The following is a 27,491-nucleotide window of genomic DNA, read 5'->3' on the forward strand; positions in this document are numbered from 1 at the left end:
AGGATCATCATGTCACAGTGGTTGCATAGCTCTTTGAGATGGTCTTCCTGTCCCTCAGGTGTGCTTTGTGGTGGCGGTGAATGTGATTGGCCAACGGATGGATTTCTATGCGCTGCTGCACTCCTGTGCTCTGATGGCTGTTCTGTCACGACGACGCAGGAAGGCAATAGGGGAGGTGTGGCCTAAGTACTGCTGCTTCACTGCAGGACTCATGGTGCTGCAGTACCTGCTCTGTATCGGCATCCCTCCCGCTCTCTGTGTCGGTAAGGAGAGATATCTGGAGATTACAATGTACTTCAGTAGTAACTACACCATAATTGATGTGTGATTAGGATTTGAGTCACACGATTGCATATGACATAGGCCTCATTCTAGAGTTACTGCCATTAAAAACATGTGCAGTTACCCTGTGATAGAATAGTAAATAGTTTCTATCACTGCTTTCTTAATTTTCTCCTCTATCTGTCAGATTATCCATGGAGGACCTCCAGTCAGGCCCTGACCTCCAACCTCATCAAGTGGCTTTATCTGCCTGACTTCGCCATGCGTCCTGCCCCATACTTCATTTTCTGTGAGTCTCTCTGTCTTCATCCCAGCAATTTCCAATTTCAGTAATTTGGGGGAAATCTCCTATTGACAATCTTTCTTGATTTACATAAAAGTATGAATGCATATCTCAAGGATTCAGGCCATTGTCTACTATGCAGTGCATTTGGAAAGTATTCAGTCCCCTTACAGCCTTATTTTAAAATGGATTCATTAAAAAAAGTCCTGATCAATCTACCACATAATAACAAAGCGAAAACAGTTTATTTTTATTTCAGCAAATGTATTACAAATAAAAAACAAAAATACCTTATTTACATAAGTATTCAGACCCTTGGTATGAGACTCTAAATTGAGCTCAGGTGCATCCTGTTTCCATTGATCATCCTTGAGATGTTTCTACAACTTGATTGGAGTCCACCTGTGGTAAATTCAATTGAGTGGACATGATTTGGAAAGGCACATGCCTGTCTATATACAGGTAAGGTCCCACAGTTGACAGTGCATGTCAGAGAAAAAAACAAGCCATGAGGTCGAAGGAATTGTCCGTAGAGCCCCGAGACAGGATTGTGTCGAGGAACAGATCTGGGGAAGGGTACCAAAAAAATGTCTGCAGCATTGAAGGTCCCCAAGAACACAGTGGCCTCCATCATTCCTAAATGAAAGAAGATTGGAACCACCAAGACTCTTCCTAGAGCTGGCCATCCGGCCAAACTGAGCAGGGGAGAAGGGCCTTGGTCAAGGAGGTGACCAAGATCCTGATGGAGATGGGAGAACCTTCCAGATAGACAACCTTCTCTGTACCACTCCACCAATCAGGCCTTTATGGTAGGGTGGCCAGACGGAAGCCACTCCTCAGTAAAAGGCACATGACAGCCCGCTTGGAGTTTGCCAAAACGCACCTAAAGGACTCTCAGACCATGAGAAACAAGATTCTCTGGTCTGATGAAACCAAGATTGAACTCTTTGTCCTGAATGCCAAGCGTCTTAACTGTTCTTAACTGACTTAAATAAAGGTTAAATAAATGGTGGTGGCGGCATCATGCTGTGGGGATGTTGTTCAGCAGCAGGGACTGGGAGACTAGTCAGGATCAAGGGAAAGATGAAAGGTGCAAAGTACATAGAGATCCTTGATGAAAATCTGCTCCAGAGCACTCAGGACCTCAGACTGGGGCGAAGGTTCACCTTCCAATAGGACAACAACCCTAAGCACACTGCCAAAACAATACAGGAGTGGCTTCGGGACAAGTCTCTGAATGTCCTTGAGTGGCCCAGCCAGAACCAGACTTACCTGAGAGACCTGAAAGACCTAAAAATAGCTGTGCAGCAGCGCTCCACCTCCAACCTGACAGAGCTTGAGAGGATCTGCAGAGAAGAATGGGATAAACTCCCCAATAACAGGTGTGCCAATCTTGTAGCATCATACTCAAGAAGACTCAAGGCTGTAATCGCTGCCAAAATGTGATTCAACAAAGTACTGAGTAAAGGGTCTGAAAACGTATGTAAATGTGATAGTACAGTTTTCATTTTTTATGAATTTGCTAAAAATTCTACAAACCTGTTTTTGTTTGGTGAGATTGTTGAGAAAAAAACAACAATTTAGTACATTTTAGAATAAGGCTGTAAAGGTAACAAAAGAAAGTCAAGTGGTCTGAATACTTTCCGAATGCCCTGTATATAGTGTGTAATGTAAATCCATTCATACAACATCAATTTTTATCTCCTACATACACTATAGATATATTACTGGTTTCGGCTATTTCTGCCAGACCCGTTGCTGACAGCCATGCAATCTCCATAGACAAACGTTGGCAGTAAAATGGCCTTACTGAAGAGCTCTGTGACTTTGAACTTGGCACCGTCATAGGATGCCACTTTTCAACAAGTCAGTTCGTGAATTTCTCCCCTGGTCAACTGTAAGTGCTGTTATTGTGAAGTGGAAATGTCTAAGAACAACAAGATCACAGAACGGGACCGCCGAGTGCATAGTGCATCAAACAATTGTCTGTCCTCAGTTGCAACACTCACTACCGAGTTACAATCTGCCTCTGGAAGCAATGTCAGCACAATAACTGTTCATCGGGAGCTTCATGAAAGGGGCTTCCATGGACGAGCAGCCGCAGACAAGCCTAAGATCACCATGAGCAATGTAATCGGCAACTGGAGTGGTGCAAAGTTCACCGCCATTGGACTCTGGAGCAGTGGAAACAAGTTCTCTGTAGTGATGAAGCACGCTTCATCATTTGGCAGTCTGATTGACAAATCTGGATTTGGCAGATGCCAGGAAAACGCTACCTGCTCAAAGTTTGGTGGAGCAGGAATAATGGTCTGCAGCTGTTTTTCATAGTTTGGGCTGGGCCCCTTAGATCCAGTGACGAGAAATCTTAATGCTAGGGCATACATTGTATACGATTCTGTGCTTCCAACTTTGTGGCAATAGTTTGGGGAAGGCCTTTTTCTGCTTCAGCATGACAATGCACAAAGTGAGGTCCATACAGAAATGGTTTGTCAAGATCGGTGTGGAAGAACTTGACTGGCCTGCACAGAACCCCGACCTCAACCCTATCGAACACCTTTGGTATGAATTGGAACGAATTGGGATGAATTTGAACTGGCCAGGCCTAATCGCCCAACATCAGTGCCCGACCTCACTAATTCTCGTGATCTGAATTGAAGCAAGTCTTCGTATCAATGTTCCAACATCTAGGGGAAAGCCTTCCCAAAAGAGTGGAGTCTGTTATAGCAGCAAAGGAAGGACCAACTCAGTATTAATGTCCATGATTTTGGAATGAGATGTTTGACGGGCAAGTTTTCCACATACTTCTGGTCATGTGGTGTAAGTGATCAAGGCAGCCATTTTGTTTTTCTGCGTGTCCAGACGACCACCTCCTGCTCATGTGCTCATCGCTGCAGTGGAAGGTGTTTGAGGAGGAGAACCGTGCCGCGGTGCGCCTTATGGGCGGGGAGAACGTGGAGATCAGCCGCAGCTTGGACCCACGCTCCTTCAACCAGTACATCCCTGTCAACAACTTCCTCCACTGCAGGTCAGTGGACTCTCTAAGCTAGCGTGGCCGCAGATCTGTAAGTGCTTTAGACAACTCTTTTATAGTTTTCATGAAACAACTTACAGCCTACCACTACGGCCCAGAATTTTTCCCAGCCTGGTTACATGGTATAGAAAAACTCCTGCACCTACTCAATTGGTAATATGGATGTCTCTCCTTCCCTCAGGTCCTACCTGGACATGGTCAAGGTGTTTGTGTTCAGCTACTTCTTCTGGCTGGTGCTGTGCCTCATCTTCATCACAGGCACCACCCGCATTAACATCTTCTGCCTGGGCTACCTGCTAGCCTGCTTCTACTTCATGCTGTTCGGGGGCAGCCTGCTCATGCAGCCTGTACGATACATCCTCAGGCTCTGGGACTGGCTCATCGGTTACACCTGTTTTGTCATCGGCATGAAGAACCTGCTATCTGTATGTTAGCCAGCTAATCACTCACCGTCTCAGCTAGCCTATCCTCAAACCTAGCCTATCCTCGTTGCTGAAAGGGATTTTTCATTCATATACTATGTGTACCACATTGTATTATGCTAATAACACAGTTGGTTTTAATCACTCATCAATGCTAACAGCCTGCTCTGTGTTACTGCACTAATCTAGTCTTCATTCTTTGATGCTAATGTAACAGCTTCACTTACTGACTATCAGTGTCTCATGTCCCGTCTTCTGTCTCCTCTGAGCTATCTGTCTTGCTGTATGTGTGTCCACAGCTTGGCTCATGTGCTTATCTGGACAGCCTGTTGAAGAATGGTTGCTGGCTAATTCAGGCCTTCAGCATGGTCTGTACAATCAAAGGCTATGATCTCCGTAAGTGTGACTGATAATCACATTAACACACTGTGTGTGTTGTTGTGCATTTATGTAGCCTGTTCTATCTGTGTCTGTGTGTGTTTAGCTACGTGCACACCTGCGTGTGTGCTTACATATGTGTATATGTGTGTGTTCCCCAGCTGCTCCTGATGATGAGTGTGAGCTGCCGGAGGGGGAGGCGGGCATCGTGTGGGATGCGATCTGCTTCACCGTGCTCCTGGCTCAGAGGAGGGTTTTCCTCAGCTACTACTTCCTGTATGTGGTGTCTGACCTCAAGGCCTCCAAGATCCTGGCCTCCAGGTTAGAATTATCTAGTTTCTGACCTGACCACTTCCTTACCAGTAAAGTTTTGAGATGACGGTTTATTAATCTATTGAATGGAACCAGCTGAATGTATGACCACATAGGTTGTTTTTCTTTCATATTTCAAGGGGTGCTGAGCTCTTTGAAGCCAAAGTGAAGAAACTGGTTGCTGCAAGACTGGAGATGGAGAAGAAGTCTGTGGAGACGCTGAAGAAGCAGTAAGACTTATGCCACAGCAGTTTGTTTGTTCTCATCTAGTGTTCAGTCAAAGGGGTTTGCTATTGTTGCATTGTTTTAATTCACTGTGTTGAACCCTTCCTCTAGGATGGAGAAGATCAAATCCAAACAGAAGAGTAAGCCTGGCCAAGGAGACGTAGCAGCGCCCCCTACTGATATAGTGCCAAAGGGTGAGCGTCATGGAGCTAGTAGAAGTTGTCCATAACCACTGACGAAGGGTCCGTTCTTAAACGTATACTCTGATATTTGTATTTACCCCTACTAGAATTGGGAGGTAAGATAGTTTGATCCTAGCTCTGTGGTTAGGGGCAATGTTTACCTCCAGCTTTAATATTAGATTCAATAGCACTAGACTATTAAAACTGCTCAAATCGCTTTACATTCTAAGGTGGGGGAGACTCAACTCATTATTCTTCTCAGTCTCACTGAATGAAAGGATACATTTATGATGGAGGGATGGGATGAATGGGGGAATATGTTTTCCAGGTGAAATTGAGAAGGCAGAGAATGATCAGGAGAAATGGTGGAGACCATGGGTTTCACGGCCTGGTGGTAAGTGTTCCATAAACCTAAGTAATAAGATTCAGATTTGTTCAATTACAAACAGAACTTCAATAGGGGATATGGTTCAATCTCATTATGAATTGTCATTTTTTTATTCAAACTCAAGGAAATTTAAGTGTTTAAAACAGTTCACATACTGCAATAGTTTAAAGTAGAATGAGCAGGAGTTCATGTCTTTGTTGTTTCACACTTCTGTCTTTCCTCCAGTTGAAAACAACTGTGGCTACCATCTATTTGAGAGTGACAGTGAAGAGGAAGAGGAGGAAGTCCAGGAAAAGAAAGAGGAAGAGACACTAACAAAGAAGAAATCTGCTTTTCAGGTGAGGGACAAAGAAGACAAACTACAAGGAGTTGTAAAATAGTGTTAGGGTACGTTGTTGAATGTGCCTCCTTTCTCCACAGTTAGCCTATGAGGCATGGGTCACAAGCTCAAAAGCAGCCCTAAATTTGCACAGAAAAGAAGAGTTGAAGATGAAAAAAGAGGAGAAGAGGAGGGCAAAGAGACAGCTGAAGAGACAGCAAGGTAAGAGGGTCTGGTTTGTATGGGACTGTTTGCGTAATTCTGTCATAGAGACAGAATAACTCATGTGTTGTTTTGTGTCATCATGATTTTAATTGTCTGATCCAAGGCATTGAGAGGGACGAGTCTAGTGAGGATGAGTTGGAAGAGGAAAATGAAGTGGAGGAGAAAGGTCAACATTCCACCTCAACAGACCCTTCATGGATATACAGTAGAATAACTATAGAAGTCTGTGTACTGCCACTAACTTGATACAATGTTTCTGTCTTCTCACAGAAAATATATTTCAGAGGATTATCGACTCACTCAAGTTTTTATGGGTGTTTATCCTGTCCCTTCTGGATGACCTCACTGAGGGCCTGAACTCCTTCTGCAAAGATGGTCTGGACATCTCCAAAGTGCTACGTTTTGAAAGGGCTCTTCTAGGCCAGCAACAGAAGAAGGTGAAGTAACATTCATCCACAGGGGATATGTCATTTCACTTGTAAAACCCTGTTTTAAGTTATGTCCTCCCTGCAGTGTTGACAAAAATAAAAGTGTTCCTTTTACAGGGGAAAGAGGTGTCACAGGAGAGCGTGAAGCGCTTCTATGAGAACTGGATGTCCAGACAGAACACCCTGGCCTCCCTGGAAGACCAGGAAGACATAGTTCCCCCTGTCTCCTCCCCTCCACCTGTGCCGTCATCAGCACGAGGTTACTCCACGTTGAAACACACCCACTCCAAAATCTCCTGGGGTAGCAGCTTGTCCAGGTCAGCATCACCTACAGAGTCTTGATTCATTCATTTGTGAAATTCGTTACCTATTCCATTAGCAGGCTGCATGTATTATACAGAACCGATCAGTTTTAAATGCATTATTGAGTATTTCTACTATTATGCTATTCTGCATTATAGCCTCTTTATGGAGGCTTTATGAATGGCTTCATAGGACCAGGATGGTCAACATGTTTCCCTGTCATCATGTCTTAGCTGCATGACGGATGAGACCCTGCTGGGGTCTCGTCAGCCCACTCTGGATGAGCTGGATGACCCTCCTATACTCCAGGCCGCTGCCGACCAACTCAGACGGAAACTACTGAAAACTACCAACCTGGACCTTGACTCATTTGACACTGAAGACCCTCCACTAAGGTGATGGTGACACTTATGCACTTATGGTTTCCTCTGCTCTGTATACCGTACACCATTATTCAAGATGGCGCCAATGGAGAAGGTGGCCGTTTTCCCAGCTCCTCCTCAACAAATAAACTATTATTTTATTTGACTTGCTGTATATTTGGTTTCATATCTACTAACTTTCTATACCCCTCTATAAACTCATAGTTTGTTTGACTCCATCTTATATCCATCTTTCTTTCTGAATTACATTTTTCATCAGCCATGATGATACTGTTCCCAATAAGGAGGACAGTAAAGAAGGAGAGGATGCATATGAAGAAGAGGAGGGGGAATATAAAGTGGAGGAGGAATATAGAATGGAGAAGGAGGAATGGAGGGAGGAAGAAGAGGAGGAGAGGGAAAAAGCTGTGATGATTTCAGGATCCATCTCCCTGGACTATCTGGAGTTTGATGAGAACAGCGAAGATTTCCCAGACTCCTCCAGGACTCTTAGTGAGACCAGGAACCTCACGGCCAGCGAGCTACTGCTCAACAAGTCAGTCATGGGAGATTGGGACTTGGTTTTTCTTGTTACAATCAAAGTGTACCCATTCAGTTGTATCACAGTACCTTATAGTAAAGTTGAGAATCAGAAAAAAAATCTATTTTTCTCACGTACTGTGATTCTCCTCTATTGCAGTATGTTTGGGAATGATGAAATTGAAGCGTCTGATCAGTTCTTCCAGTCTCTCCCGAGACACCTGAGACTGGTGTTTGCCCTTTACAACACCATGGTGTCTAAGTCAGAGATGCTGTGCTACTTTGTGATCATCCTGAATCACATGGTGTCGGCCTCGCTGCTCAGTCTGATCCTGCCCATCCTTATCTTCCTCTGGGCCATGCTGTCTGTGCCACGCCCAACCAAGCGCTTCTGGATGGCAGCCATCATCTACACAGAGGTACGCACAGCAGGCACCCCCAATAAAGTGATATGTTGATTGATTGGTTGGCTGGTTGATTATTTAGATTGATGGTTAATTAAAAATAATATACACTATAAATACAAAAGTTTGTGAACACCTCTCCAAATGAGTGGATTCGGCTATTTCAGCCATATCGTTGCTGACAGGTGTATAAAATCGAGGACAAAGCCATGCAATCTCCATAGACAAACATTGGCCATAGAATGGCCTTACTGAAGAACCCAGTGACTTTCAATGTGGCACTGTCAGAGGAGGCCACCTTTCCAACAACTCAGTTAGTCAAATTTCTGCCCTGCTAGAGCTGCGCCGGTTAACTGCAAGTGCTGTTATTGTGAAGTGGAAACGTCTAAGTTATACAATGTCTCAGCTGCGAAGCGGTAGGCCACACAAGCTCACAGAATGGGACCGCCGAGTGCTGAAGCGCATTGTGTGTAAAAATCGTCTGTCCTCGGTTGCAACACTCACTACCAAGTTCTAAATTGCCTCTGGAAGCAATGTCAGCACTTGAACTGTTCGTTGAGAGCTTCATCATATGGGTTTCCATGGCCGAGCAGCCGCAGACAAGCCTAAGATCACCATGCGCAATGCCAAGCGTCGGCTGGAGTGGTGTAAAGCTTGCAGCGGAAACACGTTCTCTGGAGTGATGAATCAAGCTTCACCATCTGGCAGTCTGACAGACAAATCTGGGTTTGGCGGCTGCCAGGAGAACACTACATGCCCGAATGAATTGTGCCAACTGTAAAGTTTGGTGGAGGAGGAATAATGGTCTGGGGCTGTTTTACATGGTTCGGTTTAGGCCCCTTTGTTCCAGTGAAGGGAAATCTTAACACTACAACATACAATGACATTCTACGATTCTGTGCTTCCAACTTTGTGGGAACAGTTTAGGGAAGGCCATTTTCTGTTTCAGCATGACAATGCCACAGTCCAGAAAGTGAGGTTCATACAGAAATGTTTTGTCGAGATCGGTGTGGAAGAACTTGACTGGCCTGCACAGAGCGTTGACCTCAACCCCATCGAACAATTTTGGGATGAATTGGAACACCGACTGCCAGCCAAGCCTAATCACCCAACATCAGTGCCTGACTTCACTAATGCTCTTGTAGCTGAATTGAAAGTCCCCGCAGCAATGTTCCAACATCCAGTGGAAAGCCTTCCCAGAAGACTGGAGGCTGTAATAGTTGCAAAGGGTTATCAACTCCATATCAATGCCCATGCTTTCGGAATGAAATGTTCGACGAGCAGGTGTCCACATACTTTTGGTAATGTTGTGTGTATGTCTATATATAACAATATATGCCATTTAGCAGACACTTTTATCCAAAGCGACTTACAGTCATGCGTGCATACATTTTATGTATGGGTGATTGATGATTCCTATCTCTTCCAGCTGATTGTGGTGGTCAAGTATTTTTTCCAGTTTGGCTTTTTCCCCTGGACCACCTCGGCCTACCGAGGCATCAATGCGGACCGGCCCTTTGCTCTGCCCAACATCATTGGGGTGGAGAAGAAAGATGGCTACGTTCTCTTTGACTTGATACAGCTCCTGGCTCTGTTCTTCCATCGCTCCATTCTAAAGGTACTGACGGGAATGCTGGTTTCTGTGGAACATCATATAAAAGATAATAAAGCACAATTTTGCAAAACTTCTTCTTCTCTCCGTAGTGTCACGGTCTTTGGGATAACAAAGAGGTTGAGATGCCGGACTTCTTCAAGAAGTTAAAGAAGAAGACTGAGAAGAAGAAGATGAGTGGAGGAGACAAAGCAGGGGATCAGCCAAAGCGAAGACTGCCCTTCCTTCCTCTACAGGCCTCAACTGCATCCTTGTTTCGTAGACGGGGAAAAGCCAACTCCACTGAGACAAACGGTACATACATTCAGTAGACTAAACAGTGCTGAACTAATGAGTTTGTTTGAGAGGGTATTATAGTTGAAATGGGGTGTTGCCTGAACAGATGGGAAATGTTACCCAACCTGAATATACAATGCATCTTGATGTAAATGTGATATTCTTGCAGATGATATGCAGCTCAAAAAGCGCCACTCGAAGAAGAGGCACCACAATAAAGTTCCCCTGACCAGGAAGGAAAGGATCAAGAAGCTAATCAGAGAAAGGATGCTAGAGGCTAAAGCTGCTATCATAGAAGTGTGAGCATTTAGCACTCTATACTTACGGATATTCATTGTAGGTGTATTCTGTTACTTTCATTCCATATCCCCGGTGATAACTGGCAGTTTACAAACTGGAGGCAGGACTTGACGGGACATGAGTGCATGTTTAAGTACTGGTTTAAAAATGAATGGACATTTTCAGTCATGGTCGTCTTTTGTCTTCGCAGTGCCCTACACATATACCTACCTATCAGGCAGTTCTTCTATGACATCATTCACCCAGAGTACAGCCCAGTGTGTGATGTCTACGCTCTCATGTTTCTGATCGACGTGGTCAACTTCGTTGTCATAATATTTGGATACTGGGCTTTTGGGGTGAGAAAAGAGAAAAAAGAGAATACCTGTCTTGAGTCACAATTTAATTTGGAAAGCTATTTGGCCTACTTGTTTCAAGTTGATTTTTTCCACTGTTTTCTTTTTGTGTCGGAACAGAAACACAGTGCTGCTGCTGACATCACAGATGCTCTTGGGGAGGACCAGGTCCCATCGGCCTTCCTGGTCATGCTGCTCATCCAGTTTGGGACCATGATAGTGGACCGTGCTCTCTATCTCCGCAAAACCCTTGTGGGAAAATGTGTCTTCCAAGTGGTGCTGGTGTTTGGTATCCACTTCTGGATGTTTTTCATACTCCCTGGGGTGACTGAGAGGTCAGAGTTAATGTTCATTAATTTAATTACAGTGTGAATACATGTGCAACCATCAAAAAAGGAGCCGCTTATTGACCTTTTTCATGGTCCTTCTCTTGTGTTCTAGGAGGTTCAACATGAACCAGGTGGCACAGTTGTGGTACTTTGTGAAGTGCATCTACTTTGGCCTCTCAGCCTACCAGATCAAGTGTGGCTACCCAAATCGTGTGCTGGGAAACTTCCTGACCAAGAACTATAACTACCTCAACCTATTCCTCTTTCAAGGGTACAGTCAATGCTCTATGATAGATTAACAAAGGCCAGAACATCCCATAATACCAGTGTTGTCCCACAGAGATAGTGAGGACTCTAGGGCCCAAAAGCCTGTTTTAACATGGGCAGCACCATTAAGGACTTCCAGTAGTCAACTGGGTGGTACTTCCTATGGGGACGGATAACATCATGATCGCGCACACGCATGCGCACGCGCGCACACACACACACACACAGACACACACACACACACACACACACACACACACACACACACACACACACACACACACACACACACACACACACACACACGTTCATGTTTTTAAATGAACAGTTGAAGTCGGAAGTCTACATACACCTTAGCCAAATACATTTCAACTCAGTTTTTCACAATTCCTGATAATTTGAGTACAAATTCCCTGGCTTAGGTCAGTTAGGATCACCACTTTATTTTAAGAATGTGAAATGTCAGAATAATAGTATAGAGAATGATTTATTTCAGCTTTTATTTCTTTCATCACACACCCTGTGGGTCAGAAGTTTACATACACTCAATTAGTATTTGGTAGCATTGCCTTTAAATTGTTTAACTTGGGTCATACGTTTCGGGTAGCCTTCCACAAGCTTCCCACAATAAGTTGGGTGAATTTTGGCCCATTCCTCCTGACAGAGCTGGTGTAACTGAGTCGGGTTTGCGGGCCTCCTTGCTCGCACACGCTTTTTCAGTTCTGCCCACAAATTGTCTATGGGATTGAGGTCAGGGCTTTGTGATGGCCACTCCAATACCTTGACTTTGTTGCCCTTAAGCCATTTTGCCACAAGTATGCTTCGGGTCAATGTCCATTTGGAAGACCCATTTGTGATCAAGCTTTAATTTCCTGACTGATGTCTTTAGATGTTGCTTCAATATATTCACATAATTTTCCTCCCTCATGATGTCATCTATTTTGTGAAGTGCACCAGACCCTCCTGTAGCAAAGCACCCCCACAACACGATGCTGCCACCCCCGTGCTTCACGGTTGGAATGGTGTTCTTCGGCTTGCATTCCTCCCCCTTTTTCCTCCAAACATAACGATGGTCATTATGGCCAAACAGTTCCAATTTTGTTTCATCAGACCAGAGGACATTTCTCAAAAAAGTATGATTGTACGTTCATCTGTAGGAGACAGAACACGTCTCATTCCTGAGCGGTATGACGGCTGCGTGGTCCCATGGTGTTTATACTTGCGTATTATTGTTTGTACAGATGAACGTGGTACCTTCAGGCGTTTGGAAATTGCTCCCAAGGATGAACCAGACTTGTGGAGGTCTAGAATTATTTTCTGAGGTCTTGGCTGATATCTTTTGATTTTCCCATGATGTCAAGCAAAGAGGCACTGAGTTTGAAGGTAGGCCTTGAAATACATCCACAGGTACACCTCCAATTGACTCAAATGCATTCCGTTTTGTCACCAAAGCTCCATATACCACCCACCACTGCGACCTGTATGCTCTCGTCGGCTGGCCCTCGCTACATATTCGTCGCCAGGTCCACTGGCTCCAGGTCATCTATAAGTCTTTGCTTGGTAAAGCTCTGCCTTATCTCAGCTCACTGGTCACGATAACAACACCCACCCGTAGCATGCGCTCCAGCAGGTATATCTCACTGGTCATCCCCAAAGCCAACACCTAATTTGTCCGCCTTTCCTTACAGTTCTCTGCTGCCAATGACTGGAAAGAATTGCAAAAATCGCTGAAGTTGGAGACTTATATCTCCCTCACTAACTTTAAACATCCGCTATCTCAGCAGCTAACCGATCTCTGCAGCTGTGCACAGCCCATCTGTAAATAGCCCGTCCAATCTACCTACCTCATCCCCATATTGTTTTTTAAAACTTTTTTCTCTTTTGCACGCCACTATTTCTGCTTGCACATCATCATCTGCACATCTATCACTCCAGTGTTCATTTGCTAAATTGTAATTACTTCGCTACTGTGGCCTGTTTATTGCCTTACCTCCTCACGCCATTTGCACACACTGTATATAGACTTTTTTTCTATTGTGTTATTGACTGTACGTTTGTTTATTCCATGTGTTGTTGTTTGTGTTGCACTGCTTTGCTTTATCTTGGCCAGGTCGCAGTTGTAAATGAGAACTTGTTCTCAACTGGCCTACCTAGTTAAGTAAAGGTGAAATAAAAAAATAAAAAATAAAAAAATTATGTCAATTAGCCTATCAGAAGATTCTAAAGCCATGACATAATTTTGGGGAATTTTCAAAGCTGTTTAAAGGCACAGTGAACTTAGTGTAGGTAAACTTCTGACCCACTGGAATTGTGATACAGTGAATTATAAGTAAACAATTGTTGGAAAAATGACTTTTGATGCACAAAGTAGATGTCCTAACCGACTTGCCAAAACTATAGTTTGTTACCAAGAAATGTGTGGAGTGGTTGAAAAACAAGTTTTAATGACTCCAACCTAAGTGTATGTAAACTTCCCACTTCAACTGCATGTAAATTGTAAAGTCTTTTGTCTCTTTCTTTTTTGTTACGTGTCGGACCCCAGTAAGACTAGCTGTCACCATTGGCGTAGGCTAATGGGGATCCTAATAACAAATCCACATCATCAGGAGGGATCAGCCAATTAATTATATCTGTGAGAAAGCATTCCATAATTGCAGTTGGTAGTATATCACCAACCTTGGCTTTATACCTCTAGATGGCAGTAAACAACCTTCCAGTTTGTTTTCCAACTCACATTTGTAGAATAATAAAATGGACTACTTTAAAATGAGGATGGCCTCAATGGCACTGCCATGCTCTCACAGACACCATAATGGGACATATACAATGTGGTGTCCTCTAACTATCTCTATGGGTTGTCCCTGTCTCCTCCTCAGGTTCCGCCTGGTTCCGTTCCTCATAGAGCTGCGTGCCGTGATGGACTGGGTCTGGACCGACACCACCCTCAGCCTGGGCAGCTGGATCTGTGTCGAGGACATTTATGCCAACATTTTCATACTCAAGTGCTGGAGGGAGTCGGAGAAGGTAACTGGGATGCCAAACTGCCACTAGACTGGCAGCAGTTGTCAATCTCAAACTCACCTCCATAGAGAGTAGATCTGACTGATAGTTTATGGTGAATCGCTGTAGAATTCAAGTTTTTTTTTCTGTCTTCATGTTTTTTTTAATATATATCTATGAACACTAGACTAAGAATTATTGTATCAAGAACAATTGTGGGCTAATAATTACAACTTGAACTGACCGAAATTGTGTTGAACTATGAATCATTTGTCTCTTTAATTTGTACAGAAATACCCACACACCCCAGGGCAGAAGAAAAAAATGGTGGTGAAGTATGGAATGGGCGGCTTCATCATATTCTTCCTCATCAGCGTAATTTGGTTCCCCCTCCTCTTCATGTCATTGGTCAAGTCAGTGGCTGGGGTGACCAATCAGCCTCTAGATGTCTCAATTCAGCTCAGCATAGCAGGATATGAGGTATAGATGACCTCATAAACTCACAATCTTTCTATTTTGGTAAAATGTTCTCCTTCTGTGAGACTGTTAGTGCTGATGTTTTCTGTGTACATTTTATACAGCCACTGTTCACAATGAGTGCCCAGGAGCAGAACCTGATGTCATACTCAGAGGCAGGCCTCAACCGGCTCACCAACCTCTATGCCACTCACCCGGTAAGAGGATCTGGTTACAACAAGTTGCAAGTTTGAGGGACTGTGGAATTGACCCTAAGGACCTCTGACATACTCCTCTTTCTAACTCTCTCAGTCAGCCATGCAGTTCCTTGTGAACTACATGGCCGAGGACATTGTCATTGCAAAGATCAAGAGTGATGCCAGTCTACTGTGGAGCATCAGCCCTGCCAGCCGTGATGCTATGATCCATGAACTCAGCAACTCCACCCACATCTACATCACCCTGCGATGGGTACTACTCAGGTACAGTGTAGCAGGGTTGGATAGGGCTCTAGGTTGGTTACATGTGAAAGGGGTATATAACGCCATTAAGGCTTGAGGTCTGACTTTTTGACCTTGTGTCAAAGCTAAGATTGTGTGGTTTGTGCTATAAACATATGCCATATGATACAGCTATAATAAACAACTTAACCAGTTAGTGATAGTGGTAGTGATTTCACTCTGTATGTGTGTGTACGTGTGCCCCTCCTCCCCAGGAATGCGTCTCTGTCGATGAACGTGGAGACCGTGGGGGAACACACTGTCAAGTATGAGGACAGGGCCTTGAGGGACCAGATAGTTCAGATGCTCATAGGGACACGCAGTGACTCTGTGTGAGTCTCATCATCACAGCACTCTCACTACATCATCAACTGTTACTAGAATTTACAGCCACAGTCAACATGACATTACTGTCAATAAAATAACCTCTCTGAAAGCTAGTTGTAGAGGAACCTATTACATTCAAAAGAACTCCACATAGAAAAGATATGATCACAATGGTAATAGAATGTTGGTGCTGATATGCTGTCATTCATTCTCTCTGCTAGGGTCATTGAGTCTCTCCTGCCCAAGTTCATCAGAGGTCCCGGAGGACTGGAGTCCAAGATGGCCACCCGTCTGGAAGTAGGTAAGTAACCCTCTATCCAACCATCATACTGTACAGAAAATACTTTTAACAAATGCAGATGCTTGTATAACCATGGATCTTAACCAGTCAACTGAAGTTCATAGTCTCTGCTTCTCATTTATTCAAATCTTCCCTGACCCATCTCCAACATCCCAGAACACTCAGATAGGCCTGAGGACCTGCAGATGTTGGCCTTCTACCGGCCCCTGTCCATCAAACTACAGCGGGCAGAAGACAGTGGAAGTGCAGAGGGGGGTCAGTGGTGGATGGTGGAGGAATGCACTCCTGGACAAGGGCACATCCAGAGCAGCTGTCACAGCATTGAGATAGTGGTTTTCAACGACAAAGTCAGCCCCTCCAGCCTGGGTGCTCTAGCAGGACAGGGGTAGGTAAAGAAAAAAACTCAATGCTGCCCCAGGAGCTATTTACATTTTAAGAGAACTATCCCTTCAAAGTGACAATCAGCAGTTGATACAGCCAGTTTTAGACTTATACATTAATACTGTATGTATCCATTGACTCTTGAATAATATAACTTATAATTATGAGCTTAGTTCAACTGTTGTTCCCCATCAGAACCCAAAATATAAGCTTGTTTTACCAAACAAAATGTAAACAAACACTATATAGCCTCAAAACATGGTTAGAACTATAATTTTGATATTGTGGATCAGTCCTTGCATCCAAAGCTTTGTCTATGAATTTCTGTGGTTACATTTCTCCAGCCTAATCACTCAGCTTTTACCGAACCCGGGGCAGGGCGATTGATTTATTGTTTCTACTGCTGATTGACGCTTTGACTTGTTGATTTGTTCTCACTGCTAAATAAACTCTTTGTCCTCTTTTCCATGAAATCCCATATACTTATGTTGCTTGTCTGGCCTGGACCTGCAACCTGATACCACCTCCTGTGCCATTCCACCTTGCTACGGTAGAATCGTGGGCCTGTACATGTCTGTGGTGCTGGTCGTTGGAAAGTTTGTCAGGGAATTCTTCAACGGGATATCCCGCTCCATCATGTTTGAGGAGCTGCCGTGTGTGGATCGGGTGTTGAAGCTCTGCACGGACATCTTTGTTGTGCGAGAGACTGGTGAGATGGAGCTGGAGGAAACACTTTTTGAGAAGCTCATTTTCCTGTATCGCTCGCCAGAGACCATGATCAAGATGACCAGAGAGAAGAGAGACTAGAGAGCACTATGACATTTTAGTTACAAAAAGGATGATTTGTTTGTTTGTATTCCTACTGTACAATGCATGCATTTTGAATCACTGACTACTTTTAAGTGATTCAAATTTTTACAGACCTTAGGCCGTAATCATAGAAATGTGCTCCAAGTGTGAAACTATTTAATTGAAGTTGAGATGCAACATTATGCCGTTTTAGATTCAAATGGCTTGTATAGAGCTTACAGATGCACGTCTGCTCTACAGAATGTATTTCTCTCAACATTCTGCAACTTTACACATCCCACTGAACACAACCCTGTTTCATTGCACTGAAAAGCTCATCTAGAAGTATTCACTCTCATTTCACACTGTACTCCACATCTATGTACAGTATTTAATTAAATGAATAAAATTCAGAGATTATATCCTACTTTTACATAAGACTCCTGAAGTGTTAAGTTATGAAGATCCACTCACAGTCCATGTTGCCAGGTAAAGCACAGGGCTTTGCAAAAGTATTCATCCATGGCATTTTTCCTATTTTATTGCATTAAACTAATTTAATTATTTTTATTTGGATTTCATGTAATGGACATACAAAATAGTCCAAATTGGTGAAGTGAAAAAAATAACTTGTTTCAAAAAATTAAAAAAGGTGGTGAGTGCATATGTATTCACCCACTTTGCTATGAAGCCCCCAAATAAGATTTGGTGCAACCAATTACCTTCAGAAGTCACATAATTAGTTAAAGTCCACCTGTGTGCAATCTAAGTGTCACATGATCTCAGTATATATACACACACCTGTTCTGAAAGGCCCCAGTGCGCAACACCACTAAGCAAGTGGCACCATGAAGACCAAGGAGCTCTCCAAACAGGTCAGGGACAAAGTTGCAGATTACAGATCAGGGTTGGGTTATAAAAAAATATCAAACTTTGAACATCCCATGGAGCACCATCAAATAAGTTTTAAAAAATGAATATGGAACCACAACAAAACTGCCAAGAGGGAAGGTGAACCAAAACTCACAGACCAGGCAAGGAGGGCATTAAATCAGAGGCAACAAAGAGACCAAAGATAACCCCAAAGGAGCTGCAAAGCGGCGATTGGAGTATCCAATCTGATGGATGCCGCTAAATACAGGGAAATCCTTGAGGGAAACCTGTTTGTCTGCTAGAGATTTAAGACCGAGACAGAGGTTCACCTTCTAGCAGGACAATAACCCTAAGCATACGGCTAAAGCAACACTTGGGTGGTTTAAATGGGAAACATTTCAAATGTCTTGGAATGGCCTAGTCAAAGCCCAGACCTTAATCCAATTGAGAATGTGGTATGACTTAAAGATTGCTGTATACCAGCGGAACCCATCCAACGTGAATGAGCCAGAGCAGTTTTGCCTTGAATGGGCAAAAATCCCAGTGGCTAGATGTGCCAAGCTTATTGAGGCTGTATTTGCTGCAAAAGGTGGCTCTACAAAGTATTGACTTTGGGGTGAATAGTTATGCATGCTCAAGTTCTGTTTGTTTCACAAAATATTTTGTATCTTCAAAGTGGTAGGCATGTGTAAATTAAAATAGATTTTTGGGGGGAGTTTATTTTAATTGCAGGTTGTAAGGCAACAAAATAGGGAAAATGCCAAGGGTGAATACTTTCTCAAGCCACTGTACATCTTCACAAAACAGGGGCAAACAAGAGTCATGGATGCAAGCTTAAGTAATCCAGCAGACATCTTTTAGATAGGAGTTTTAATTCATTTTCTTAATTACAAAGGAAAAACAACATCTCCATTCTGTTAGGTCCCCTATCTATCCACAAATCTAGATTTAACCCTTGCATTTTCATCCATTCACAAAGACAGACATGTTGGCAGGGACTTTGAAAAATCCTCTTGGCCCTGAAGAACATCCATTACATTTATTCAGATCCTGCAAGATAAAGAGAGGGAAACATGTCAAGTTACACTGATCTTAAACTCTGAACTATTGATGTTATCTAGCTACTTGTTCTAGTTGCTTGAGAACTGCAGATTACAAAAAGACAATGCCCATAGACAATATATAAATTATGGTGATTACTGTCTGATAATCTGCAGTTCTGTAGTGTTCTACATCTATGGCAATGAGAAAGTTGACTTGCCTAATAAAGCAGACTGATTTAGTAGGTAAATACTTGACATGCTTACTTGGCAGCTGCAGTAAATAGAACCAATATAAATCAGGTGTGATAGCCCAAGCAGCAAGAGTTGAGGCAATATTGTGTGATGGTTAGGAGGTGGTAGATGGATACAATTATTATTTTAAAAGATTGTAGTGATTTGTCCTTTCAATACTCACATGCTATAGCCTTTGGGACATAGACTTTGACGCTGGATTCTGCAACTTTCATTGCCTCGACTTTGAACTGTGGTTTCAGTGCCGCTCGCACTGCACTCGCGCAGATCGCAGAGAAGCGAATGTAGCTGCAGTGGAAACAGAAAGAAACACTTTAGCCAGGGCTGCTACCTTTTGAAGAAAGCTTGGAGTGAGATTTTCTATGAATTTCCTTTCCCCCTGGCACGCTACCAAGATGGGGGGGATCCTCCCCCGGAAGATTGTACTGTTTTAAAGCTAATTCCCTGCCATTCTATATATTTTGACATGGCTTACCCCTATGACCAGGGGGGAGAGAAGAGGGAAAAAAAGAAAAGAACACTGGTCAGGTGTATTCTGGATGCTTTGGACATTCAATTATCACTCAATTCTACAACTTTGTAACAGATTTTTGGAGGGGATGAAATTAAAGTTCTTGGGTGGTTTGACACATTCAGACAGTAATGAAATGTGATAGGGAAATGGGAGAAACAGTGGGAAGGTTGGAAGCAGGGATTGATTCCTGTTGTCAGGTGGAAAGTTGTATATGACATGTGTAGTGTAACCACTACACCAAGGCTCTGCACAGGAAATACTCATGGTTGATGACACTGGGTAACCAAATCATAGATTGCAGTCTCCTTGTCAAGAGACTCCTTTCAAGGTAAGGACAAACATGTTGTATCTTTCAAATAGCACTGAAAGAAAATCCTTCTTGCTCTCCAGGAAGGTTGGCCACCCCTGATCTGTTTCCCAAGCGCTGGGTGTTTGAAAGTGTTCTTGCTATAACAATTCATTTCTCAAAATCACCCAGCCTTTAAGAAAATCTAATGAATATCAACATTCAGGTAGCTGATGCCTACTAGTGGAATATCCTTGCCATTATCTTACTCTACATAGGATGTGTTTATGAGTTCCCCTAGCATGTACAAAATACTAAAATGTCAAATTATATTTGATTCTTGGAGCATTTAATATGCCATGCTTATTTGTATAACTTATTCAAAACTGTCCATGAATGGCTGCAAAAATACATTGCCTCAATTCATTTACAAAGACAAGTAGGCATAAAGGATTTAAAAAAGAAAAAATTGTGAAGTAGTCACATTTTTAAAAAAGGGTGGGGAATAACAGTGTTCTTGCAGACAAAACAGTAATTACTCTGTTTTAGCCCATTGTTAAGATTTACTTTGAGAATTGTTCCTCTCAGACAATAGATAAAATCGCCTGAAGTCAAGACGACATCAATTAGCCCCTACACCCTAACCAAAATATTTTGTCGATGTATTGTTCCCCCTCTAGAATCCTAACGTACAATTCTGGTTTCACAATCTACTTGACAAAATGATTTTCATAGTTACAAGTTACCAAACTTCCCTGCTTACATACTGCAGGTCTCTACTGCCTTTTCGTTGTCACAACCTAAATTTCAATCGCCAAACAAGGGGACTAATGCAAGTATGGATTAAATCTACTTTAGTACATGCTGTCAAAAGGCTGATTTCTGCAATAGGGACGGGAGTAACAGCAACCTCATCTTGCGCACACATTGTACATTAAACAGCGCTACCATGCTGCTCTTTTTACAGTTTTATAAACTCAGCAGAGAACGTTCTGGCTCTCCATTCAGCGCCACTAATCCTGAGGGGTGTTTCTTAAAAAAATGCATCCAATCCACTTTATCCCTTACATTACTAGACCAATCATATGCTTCAATGTGGCGCGGGTCAGTGTTGTGGCAAGCCAGGACAAGGATAGACGTTCCGCTTATGTTAAATTGCAATCGCAGATGTTCCGAGTTCAACACGATTTGGAGAACAGTTGAAAAGTTAACGCACTGACTATACAATGGACTAATTAGAAATATAATTGCAGTACTTTTCAATGCGTGAGATATGTGCCGTGAGCGTTCAAATGCGTGTCACCGCCAACGCACAAGTTGGCAGTTCTGCTTTAAAACAGACTGGGTATAGCATTTCGATTATACACATTTCAATGAATTTGTCCTAAAAATAATGTCGATACGTAAGACAGTGATATAATTGGTGTGACTGACCGTGATATGACCACTTTGATTATAACGCACGGGAAACACGCTATATTAGCTAACTCGTCAAATTCGTTTATAATATCGTCTAACTAGGCGCTAGCTGGATATCAATCACACCAGAGCCGTCAAGCAAATATGCAACTTAGTAGCTACATCGTTTAAGTGCATGACCGTACAATCAGAATACAGTCCAAATGTGACATTGTTCAATATTGAATACATTTACCTAAGGCCCGCTTGTCTCCAGTATGCAACCATTTTGCCAGTGATATTCCGCTCAAGGACAACTCCGATATGTTATAAAAAATCAGGGCGGAAGAGGCGAGAATGACGTCGCTAGGGTTGACACGCTTCCTGGGGCGGGACTTTTATCTGCGCTTTATGATCGACAGTATGTAAAATCTGATGAGTGCCGTTTTTTTACTCAATGGGGATTTGAGTTCTTATTTATGCTACATTTGGCTTTGTTCGAAATAAGGTGCACTCTCTCCTCTGAAATACGCGTCAGGGAAATTCCAGACATTTCAATGGATGTTATTCGGTAATTTTTCACTCTGAAGGACCAGGGAGGGTGGGACGTGGTGATGGGCATTCCGGCTCTTTCCAGTGAGCAGGCTCGTTGGGCTCAGCTCACCAAAAAGAGCCGGCTCTTTTGGCTCCCAAACGGCTCTTTAAAAAAAAAAGTTGTTTTGTAATTTTTTCAAGTCAAACAGTTTGCGATAGTTTGTCTATGATTGGTGTTAAAACAATTATAATTAAATTATTAAATGAAATCATACTCTAACTTAACCACAATGTATTTAAAAAATTGATTGGTTTGTTATGAAAAAGAATGCTATATAGTATAACTTTTTAATGTTTATTAATTAAAAAAGTGCATATAAAACGAATACAATCTGAACACCATAATAAAATATTGCACCATATCAAAGAAAAATAAATAACAATTTGCAAAACTGCAGCATCCCACAAATTGAAATGAATGTAAAAAAAAGAAGGATGCTATTACCCATGTGCATTTAAAGTATAACTTTTTTAATGTATATAAACAAAGTGCATATAAACATAACAATTCAAAACGAATACAATCTGAACAACATAATAATACAATATTGCACCATATCAAAGACAAATAAATAACAATGTGCAAAACTGCAGCATCCCACTTATTAAAACATTAAACTGGTCCCTCTTTCCTCTCTCTTCTCTATTGCCATGTTATAACCAGCAGCACACGGCAATGCTGACCATATTTTGCTTTTATGGGAGATTTGCATTCAGAAATGCAAGCTGCCTCACTTTTGAGGAGCTGATGCGATTTCTTCTCTCAGTAATTATTTGTCCCAGAACAGTTCAGGTTCATGTTTTGTCTACTGATATTACATTCTCATCTACTGCTCATATACATATATAATACTGGATTAAATAATGATGCAGTAATAACTGCTTACCGTACCTCTCTCCACTGATCTCCACAGTGACCTGCTCAAAGGGTTCCAGGACTCTGCACACCTCCTCCACCACCTCCCATTCCTCTTGGGTCAGAGCATCAACAGCTGCATTGACAATGGCCAGGGTAGAGATGACGGCATCCTTTGACTCAAGAAACCGCTTCAACATATAAAATGTTGAATTACACCTTGTAGTGCAGTCTTGTTTAGGCCTCAGCTCAGGCATCCCCATCTGGCGTTGTGTAGACTTTAGTTTTCCAGCACTTACTGTGCTCCTGTGGAAGTATTCCACAGCTGCTTTCACTTTGTCCACAGTGGGTTTCATCACCTTCAGAGCATCTCTTACAACCAGGTTGATTGTGTGGGTAAGACATGGATGATGAGTCAATTTAAAAATGGTTATGTTAGCTTCATTGTTGCTAACAACAGACCACTTTTCCATCTACTTGCCATTCTCTGGCCACTCTCAACAGTTCCTCTGCCAAGTTCTCTGAGGTGTGTCTGTCGCTGAACTCAAAGCAGTCCAGAAGACAGCTAGACATTGAAAAATCTTCAATGAAGTGACATGTAACTGACATGTAAGAAGTGGTTACCCTTAATGTCCTGAAGTCAGTGGTAAGGCAAACTGCAGCTTTTTGGACTCTTTCCCACACTGAAGCCTGTGTGCTCTCGTACAGTTGTGGAATAAGTGATTTTGAAAGGGTTTTCCTGCTTGGAATTATGTACATTGGATTTAGGCTATTGCTACAATTTCTAAAACCTCTGTCCACGATCGAAAATGTCTGGAAATCAGTGGCAATCATTTTAGCCAATGCAATATCAATTTGGCCTTGTTTTGCTACAGACATAGACTTTGGCATAAATTGGTCCATAGAAGACTGCGTTGCTGTGGGTCGTGGAGTAGGCCTACTTGACTGAGTGGATACATCTCCACGTGTGGAGGTGCTGGCTCCACCACTATCACTAGCAGGCCCGCTAGTTTCTCGAAGCTCCGCTACAGCTAGCTTCACAGTTGGGTGGACAGTTCGCATATGCTGGTGAAGGTTGTGCGTAGAACCGGCTTTATATGAGATTTTGTTTTGGCAAATTCTACACGGTGCTCCAACATTGTCTACATTATTAAAATGCATCCAAATGCTACTATGTTTCCGACTCATTTTCCAGCTGTTGTTTTCACAGCTGTCCTTCCTCACTGTTCTCGGCTGCTCAGTGTGTGACTGTGAGTGAGTTGGCTCAGCACTCCCTTACCCATCTTTGGTTCATTGGTTGACACTGCGTGTCTGATTGACAGGAACAACAGGTGAGGCTGTTCGTCTGAGCAGACAGTCAGAACGAATGTGTGGGCTTGAGCATTTAGACCCATATTATTTTATTTATTTTTTCGTTCTTTGAATTAGCTAATTCTATTCATTTAAATCTTTTGATTATTAATATCTTAATTTGTATATATTTTTATAAATTGATTCGGCTCTTCTGATATGCAAGCCGTCTCCCAACGTTCACCTACAAGAGCCGGCTCTTAGAGCCGACTCGTTCGCGAACGACCAATCACTAGTCGGATGACATACTTCTGGTCGCCACCAGAGGGAGCACCACTTGTTGGGCAATATCTTTCCTTTATAGCTGCTGTCATAAGTCACCGGCGCCCAAGTACTGACTGAACGGTTTAAAACATGAAGATCTGGACCTCAGAACACATATTCAAGTGAGTAATTTATACAAGTTCTAAAACGTGTTTAATTGAAATACCTTGATATTAACTTGCTTATTGAAGTTTGTAGCTAGGTTAGCAACCAGCCAGTTAGCGCGCGTTAGCTCTTTGCTTTTAGTCAACTAGCTTCTGGTACAATCAATGGGTTTTAGGTAGCAAACAGCTGACTTTAGCCAAATATTTGGCTAGCCAACACATCAAACTTCCATTTTATCATTACTAAACTAGGAAAAATAATGATAGTTAGCTAGCTATACAACAAAGACAGTACAGTAAGTGAATGCAAGCTAGCCAGCCACATTACCATGTCTTTGACATTACATTAGTTAGCTGCATTACAAGTAGCTAACGTTAACTGTTAGCCCGAAGTTTACAGCAGAGTGTCACGGGATTCCGGTGCTTTGCTTCAGCTAACTGTTACTTGTTTAAGGTCATGTGAATTCATCTATTAATCGAATTTTAGCTCAATGTTCTTTTTGGTGATGTCCCGTGCCGCACCACTAGGCATGCGCCCTCAGACTGGAATAAAGGTATTTCTATTCCAACTAGCTATACCGGAGGCTCGGTCAATGGTGGAATCATGGTTGTTATGTCACTATATATTCAGGGCTTAATACTCTTTGGGGAATTAATTGAGTGAGGAAATGCCTCTGTTTACCTCACATCATGAATAGGGATTGTAAAAAATAAACATTGTCAAGGTCAAACCAAGTACCTTGTATTACTGAACCCATAATTCATATTTCTTAACCGAATCGACATAACACAGTACAATAATGTCAGGACAGTTTTTCAAATGTATTCATGTGGGGGCACACCAGGAGGTCCACATGCACACATTATGATACTGTATTATTACAGTAATATTGATTTCCTGTGTTGTCCCCCCACAGCCACCCGTGGGAGACAGTGACCAAGGCGGCAATGCAGAAGTACCCCAACCCCATGAACCCTGGCGTGGTAGGGGTGGACGTGTTGAACAGACATGTGGACACACAAGGTCGGCTATGCAGCAACAGACTGCTCAGCACAGAGTGGGGACTGCCCTCCTTGGCCAAGACTGTAAGTCCTCAGCACAGTGGATGCCTGTCTCCAATGTTGCCACTAATGCGATTCTCCTGAGAAGTGCATTCAGCAGATCTGAGGATGTATTATTTTGTTAGTGATGTCATATTTCACTGACAGTGAGGATGTCATTGTCTTTTCTCACAGCTCATTGGTATAACACGAACAAACACATACATCCAGGAGCATTCGGTGGTAGACCCCAAGGAAAAGACATTTGAGCTACAATCTACAAATGTGAGTTCACAGCTGTTGTCGGATGTTCATTTGTGAATACTATAGATAACTCCACCTTTTAGCCTTGTTGGCTAACGTTGATGCACTTTCCTCTGCTTTCAGATTTCATGTACTAACATAGTATCTGTGGACGAAAAGTTAACATACAGGCCGCATCCGCAGGATCCCGAAAAGTATGTGATTTGTTGATGGTTTGAGTTTATAGACGGGACAATTGATAAATAGCTTTGCGTTTTCACAGCTAAACTGTTTTTTTTCTGTTTATCCTTATGTTTAGGACCATACTGACACAAGAGGCACTGATCTCTGTGAAAGGAATTAGTCTGAGCAGTTACCTGGAGGGGCTCATGGCCAAAACCATCTCGGCAAATGCAGGCAAAGTATGACCTCTATCCTTCGCACATGCAGCCTGGATTAAATATTTATGAATGGAAATGTTCAGCCCCTAACTTTCCCCTGTGTGTTTTGTTGTGTCCAGGGACGAGAGGCGATGGAGTGGGTCATCAGGCGGTTAAACACAGAGATCGAGGAGCTGGCAGCAACTGCACAGGCCACAATCCGCATCCCCATGGCAGCAGCAGTCACAGAGAAATGATCATCCTTCATCTCAATGTACCTCAGACATTTCCCCTGAAAGGGGAGACCAACCTTATCTGCCAGCACAGCCACCTCCTGTATTGGTCCACTCATCTTGTCACAAGAACGCACGATTCCCTCAGCGGACTATCTTTACAAGCAGGGTACATGCTGTTGGGTACACAGAGTGAAGCTGATGACATTGAACAGGGTGGAGCCAAGTTGCATTTGAGGCTCATGGGATTTGTAGTCTAACATTTTCAATCACACCGTGCCTATAGGTCATCAAGTTTCTATTTATTCTCCTCCTGTCTTTTTTCTATTGTTATTCTATGGTCGGCTGTCTAACAGGTTTACTCTGGCACTTGACCATTCCATTTAACATCATTCTATGTTGCCTATGCAAGCCATGTACTTACCAATCTTTAAAAGGCTGTCAGTCATTTTCATGGAACTGTTCACTTACTGAGAAGATAAAATATATTTTTATGCTTGTTTGTGGGTTTGTTTTATTTGTGATGTAAAGTCACTGTGCTACATATTCAAGAATGCAAACTTGAATTTTAAAGCAGCAATCAGCAGTAGAAACAATAACAAAATGACCTCCCCAACCCTGTTTTGGTAAAAAGCTAAAGGATGGTGCTGGAGAAATGTAACCACTGTCAAATTCAGACATATAACAAAAGTATAGTTTTGAGGCTATATAGTGTTTGTTTACATTTTATTTTGTTGACAAATGATTGCAGATTTTTTTCTGGTTATGATGCGGTATGGCAGTTGAACTAAGCTCATGAGACATACGTTATATCCTTCAATCAATGGGTACATCATTAATTTAGAAGTACTGTTGGGGAAATTCACCACTAAGGACTCAAATTTAAAGTAAAGGAAGAAATCTTTATCATGGCTGGAGAGGTTCACAAACTCTGCCTGATGAAACTCTGAAAAGGGGCATTCCCTTTGTACTGCTACACAAACAAGTCTTGTAAGCATGGTTGGTTCCTGCATGAGACTGACTGATAGATGCCAAGCTTCTTACCTTGAAACTGAGATACTCCTAGATCCCAGAGCAGTGTTCTGGGTGTACTCTTGTGTAGT

At 42.7% G+C, this 27,491-nt stretch overlaps 3 protein-coding genes across 3 annotated transcripts in view; 2 read left to right on the top strand and 1 right to left on the bottom strand.

The window, feature by feature from the left end:
* LOC139367350 (piezo-type mechanosensitive ion channel component 2) overlaps positions 1-17,002 on the top strand; it is a 36,688-nt gene extending 19,686 nt beyond the window's left edge. Inside the window, exons 24-55 of the mRNA XM_071105555.1 lie at positions 59-263; positions 470-571; positions 3,425-3,590; positions 3,778-4,021; positions 4,318-4,414; positions 4,558-4,717; positions 4,849-4,938; positions 5,045-5,127; positions 5,223-5,231; positions 5,444-5,509; positions 5,729-5,841; positions 5,924-6,044; positions 6,151-6,213; positions 6,318-6,484; positions 6,593-6,792; positions 7,012-7,173; positions 7,421-7,696; positions 7,841-8,099; positions 9,514-9,702; positions 9,789-9,990; positions 10,142-10,271; positions 10,463-10,610; positions 10,728-10,942; positions 11,049-11,207; positions 14,080-14,227; positions 14,495-14,683; positions 14,785-14,877; positions 14,972-15,141; positions 15,375-15,491; positions 15,708-15,787; positions 15,944-16,172; positions 16,723-17,002. Of these exons, the coding sequence (XP_070961656.1) occupies positions 59-263; positions 470-571; positions 3,425-3,590; positions 3,778-4,021; positions 4,318-4,414; positions 4,558-4,717; positions 4,849-4,938; positions 5,045-5,127; positions 5,223-5,231; positions 5,444-5,509; positions 5,729-5,841; positions 5,924-6,044; positions 6,151-6,213; positions 6,318-6,484; positions 6,593-6,792; positions 7,012-7,173; positions 7,421-7,696; positions 7,841-8,099; positions 9,514-9,702; positions 9,789-9,990; positions 10,142-10,271; positions 10,463-10,610; positions 10,728-10,942; positions 11,049-11,207; positions 14,080-14,227; positions 14,495-14,683; positions 14,785-14,877; positions 14,972-15,141; positions 15,375-15,491; positions 15,708-15,787; positions 15,944-16,172; positions 16,723-16,975 (4,905 nt within the window). The 3' untranslated portion in view covers positions 16,976-17,002. The remainder of the gene's footprint in view (positions 1-58; positions 264-469; positions 572-3,424; positions 3,591-3,777; positions 4,022-4,317; positions 4,415-4,557; positions 4,718-4,848; positions 4,939-5,044; positions 5,128-5,222; positions 5,232-5,443; positions 5,510-5,728; positions 5,842-5,923; positions 6,045-6,150; positions 6,214-6,317; positions 6,485-6,592; positions 6,793-7,011; positions 7,174-7,420; positions 7,697-7,840; positions 8,100-9,513; positions 9,703-9,788; positions 9,991-10,141; positions 10,272-10,462; positions 10,611-10,727; positions 10,943-11,048; positions 11,208-14,079; positions 14,228-14,494; positions 14,684-14,784; positions 14,878-14,971; positions 15,142-15,374; positions 15,492-15,707; positions 15,788-15,943; positions 16,173-16,722) is intronic.
* Positions 17,003-18,696: 1,694 nt separating this feature from the next.
* LOC139368742 (ATP synthase F1 subunit epsilon) lies at positions 18,697-21,705 on the bottom strand. Its single transcript, XM_071108042.1, has 3 exons — positions 21,580-21,705; positions 19,289-19,413; positions 18,697-18,880 (listed from the first exon to the last, which is right to left on the bottom strand). Coding segments are annotated over exons 1-3 (159 nt in total). The 5' UTR covers positions 21,612-21,705; the 3' UTR covers positions 18,697-18,878.
* A 2,693-nt stretch (positions 21,706-24,398) lies between these two features.
* LOC139367705 (PRELI domain containing protein 3B-like) lies at positions 24,399-26,890 on the top strand. The gene is made up of 6 exons (XM_071106003.1): positions 24,399-24,509; positions 25,409-25,577; positions 25,728-25,817; positions 25,920-25,990; positions 26,095-26,197; positions 26,296-26,890. The coding sequence occupies exons 1-6, from the start codon at positions 24,478-24,480 to the stop codon at positions 26,410-26,412; spliced, it is 582 nt and encodes a 193-aa protein (XP_070962104.1). The 5' UTR covers positions 24,399-24,477; the 3' UTR covers positions 26,413-26,890.
* The last annotated feature ends 601 nt before the right edge of the window (positions 26,891-27,491 follow it).

This window comes from Oncorhynchus clarkii, chromosome 16 (assembly GCF_045791955.1).
Source record: "Oncorhynchus clarkii lewisi isolate Uvic-CL-2024 chromosome 16, UVic_Ocla_1.0, whole genome shotgun sequence".
Taxonomy (NCBI): Eukaryota; Metazoa; Chordata; class Actinopteri; order Salmoniformes; family Salmonidae; genus Oncorhynchus; species Oncorhynchus clarkii.

Excerpts from the sequence above, each read along its gene's own strand:
- LOC139367705 (XM_071106003.1), top strand. The coding sequence starts at position 24,478 with ATGAAGATCTGGACCTCAGAACACATATTCAA. Across the intron at positions 25,991-26,094 it reads CATCCGCAGGATCCCGAAAA|GACCATACTGACACAAGAGG; the intron begins GTATGTGATTTG and ends CCTTATGTTTAG. Across the intron at positions 26,198-26,295 it reads TCTCGGCAAATGCAGGCAAA|GGACGAGAGGCGATGGAGTG; the intron begins GTATGACCTCTA and ends TGTTGTGTCCAG.
- LOC139368742 (XM_071108042.1), bottom strand. The coding sequence starts at position 21,611 with ATGGTTGCATACTGGAGACAAGCGGGCCTTAG. Across the intron at positions 19,414-21,579 it reads TGGAGACAAGCGGGCCTTAG|CTACATTCGCTTCTCTGCGA; the intron begins GTAAATGTATTC and ends TTTCCACTGCAG.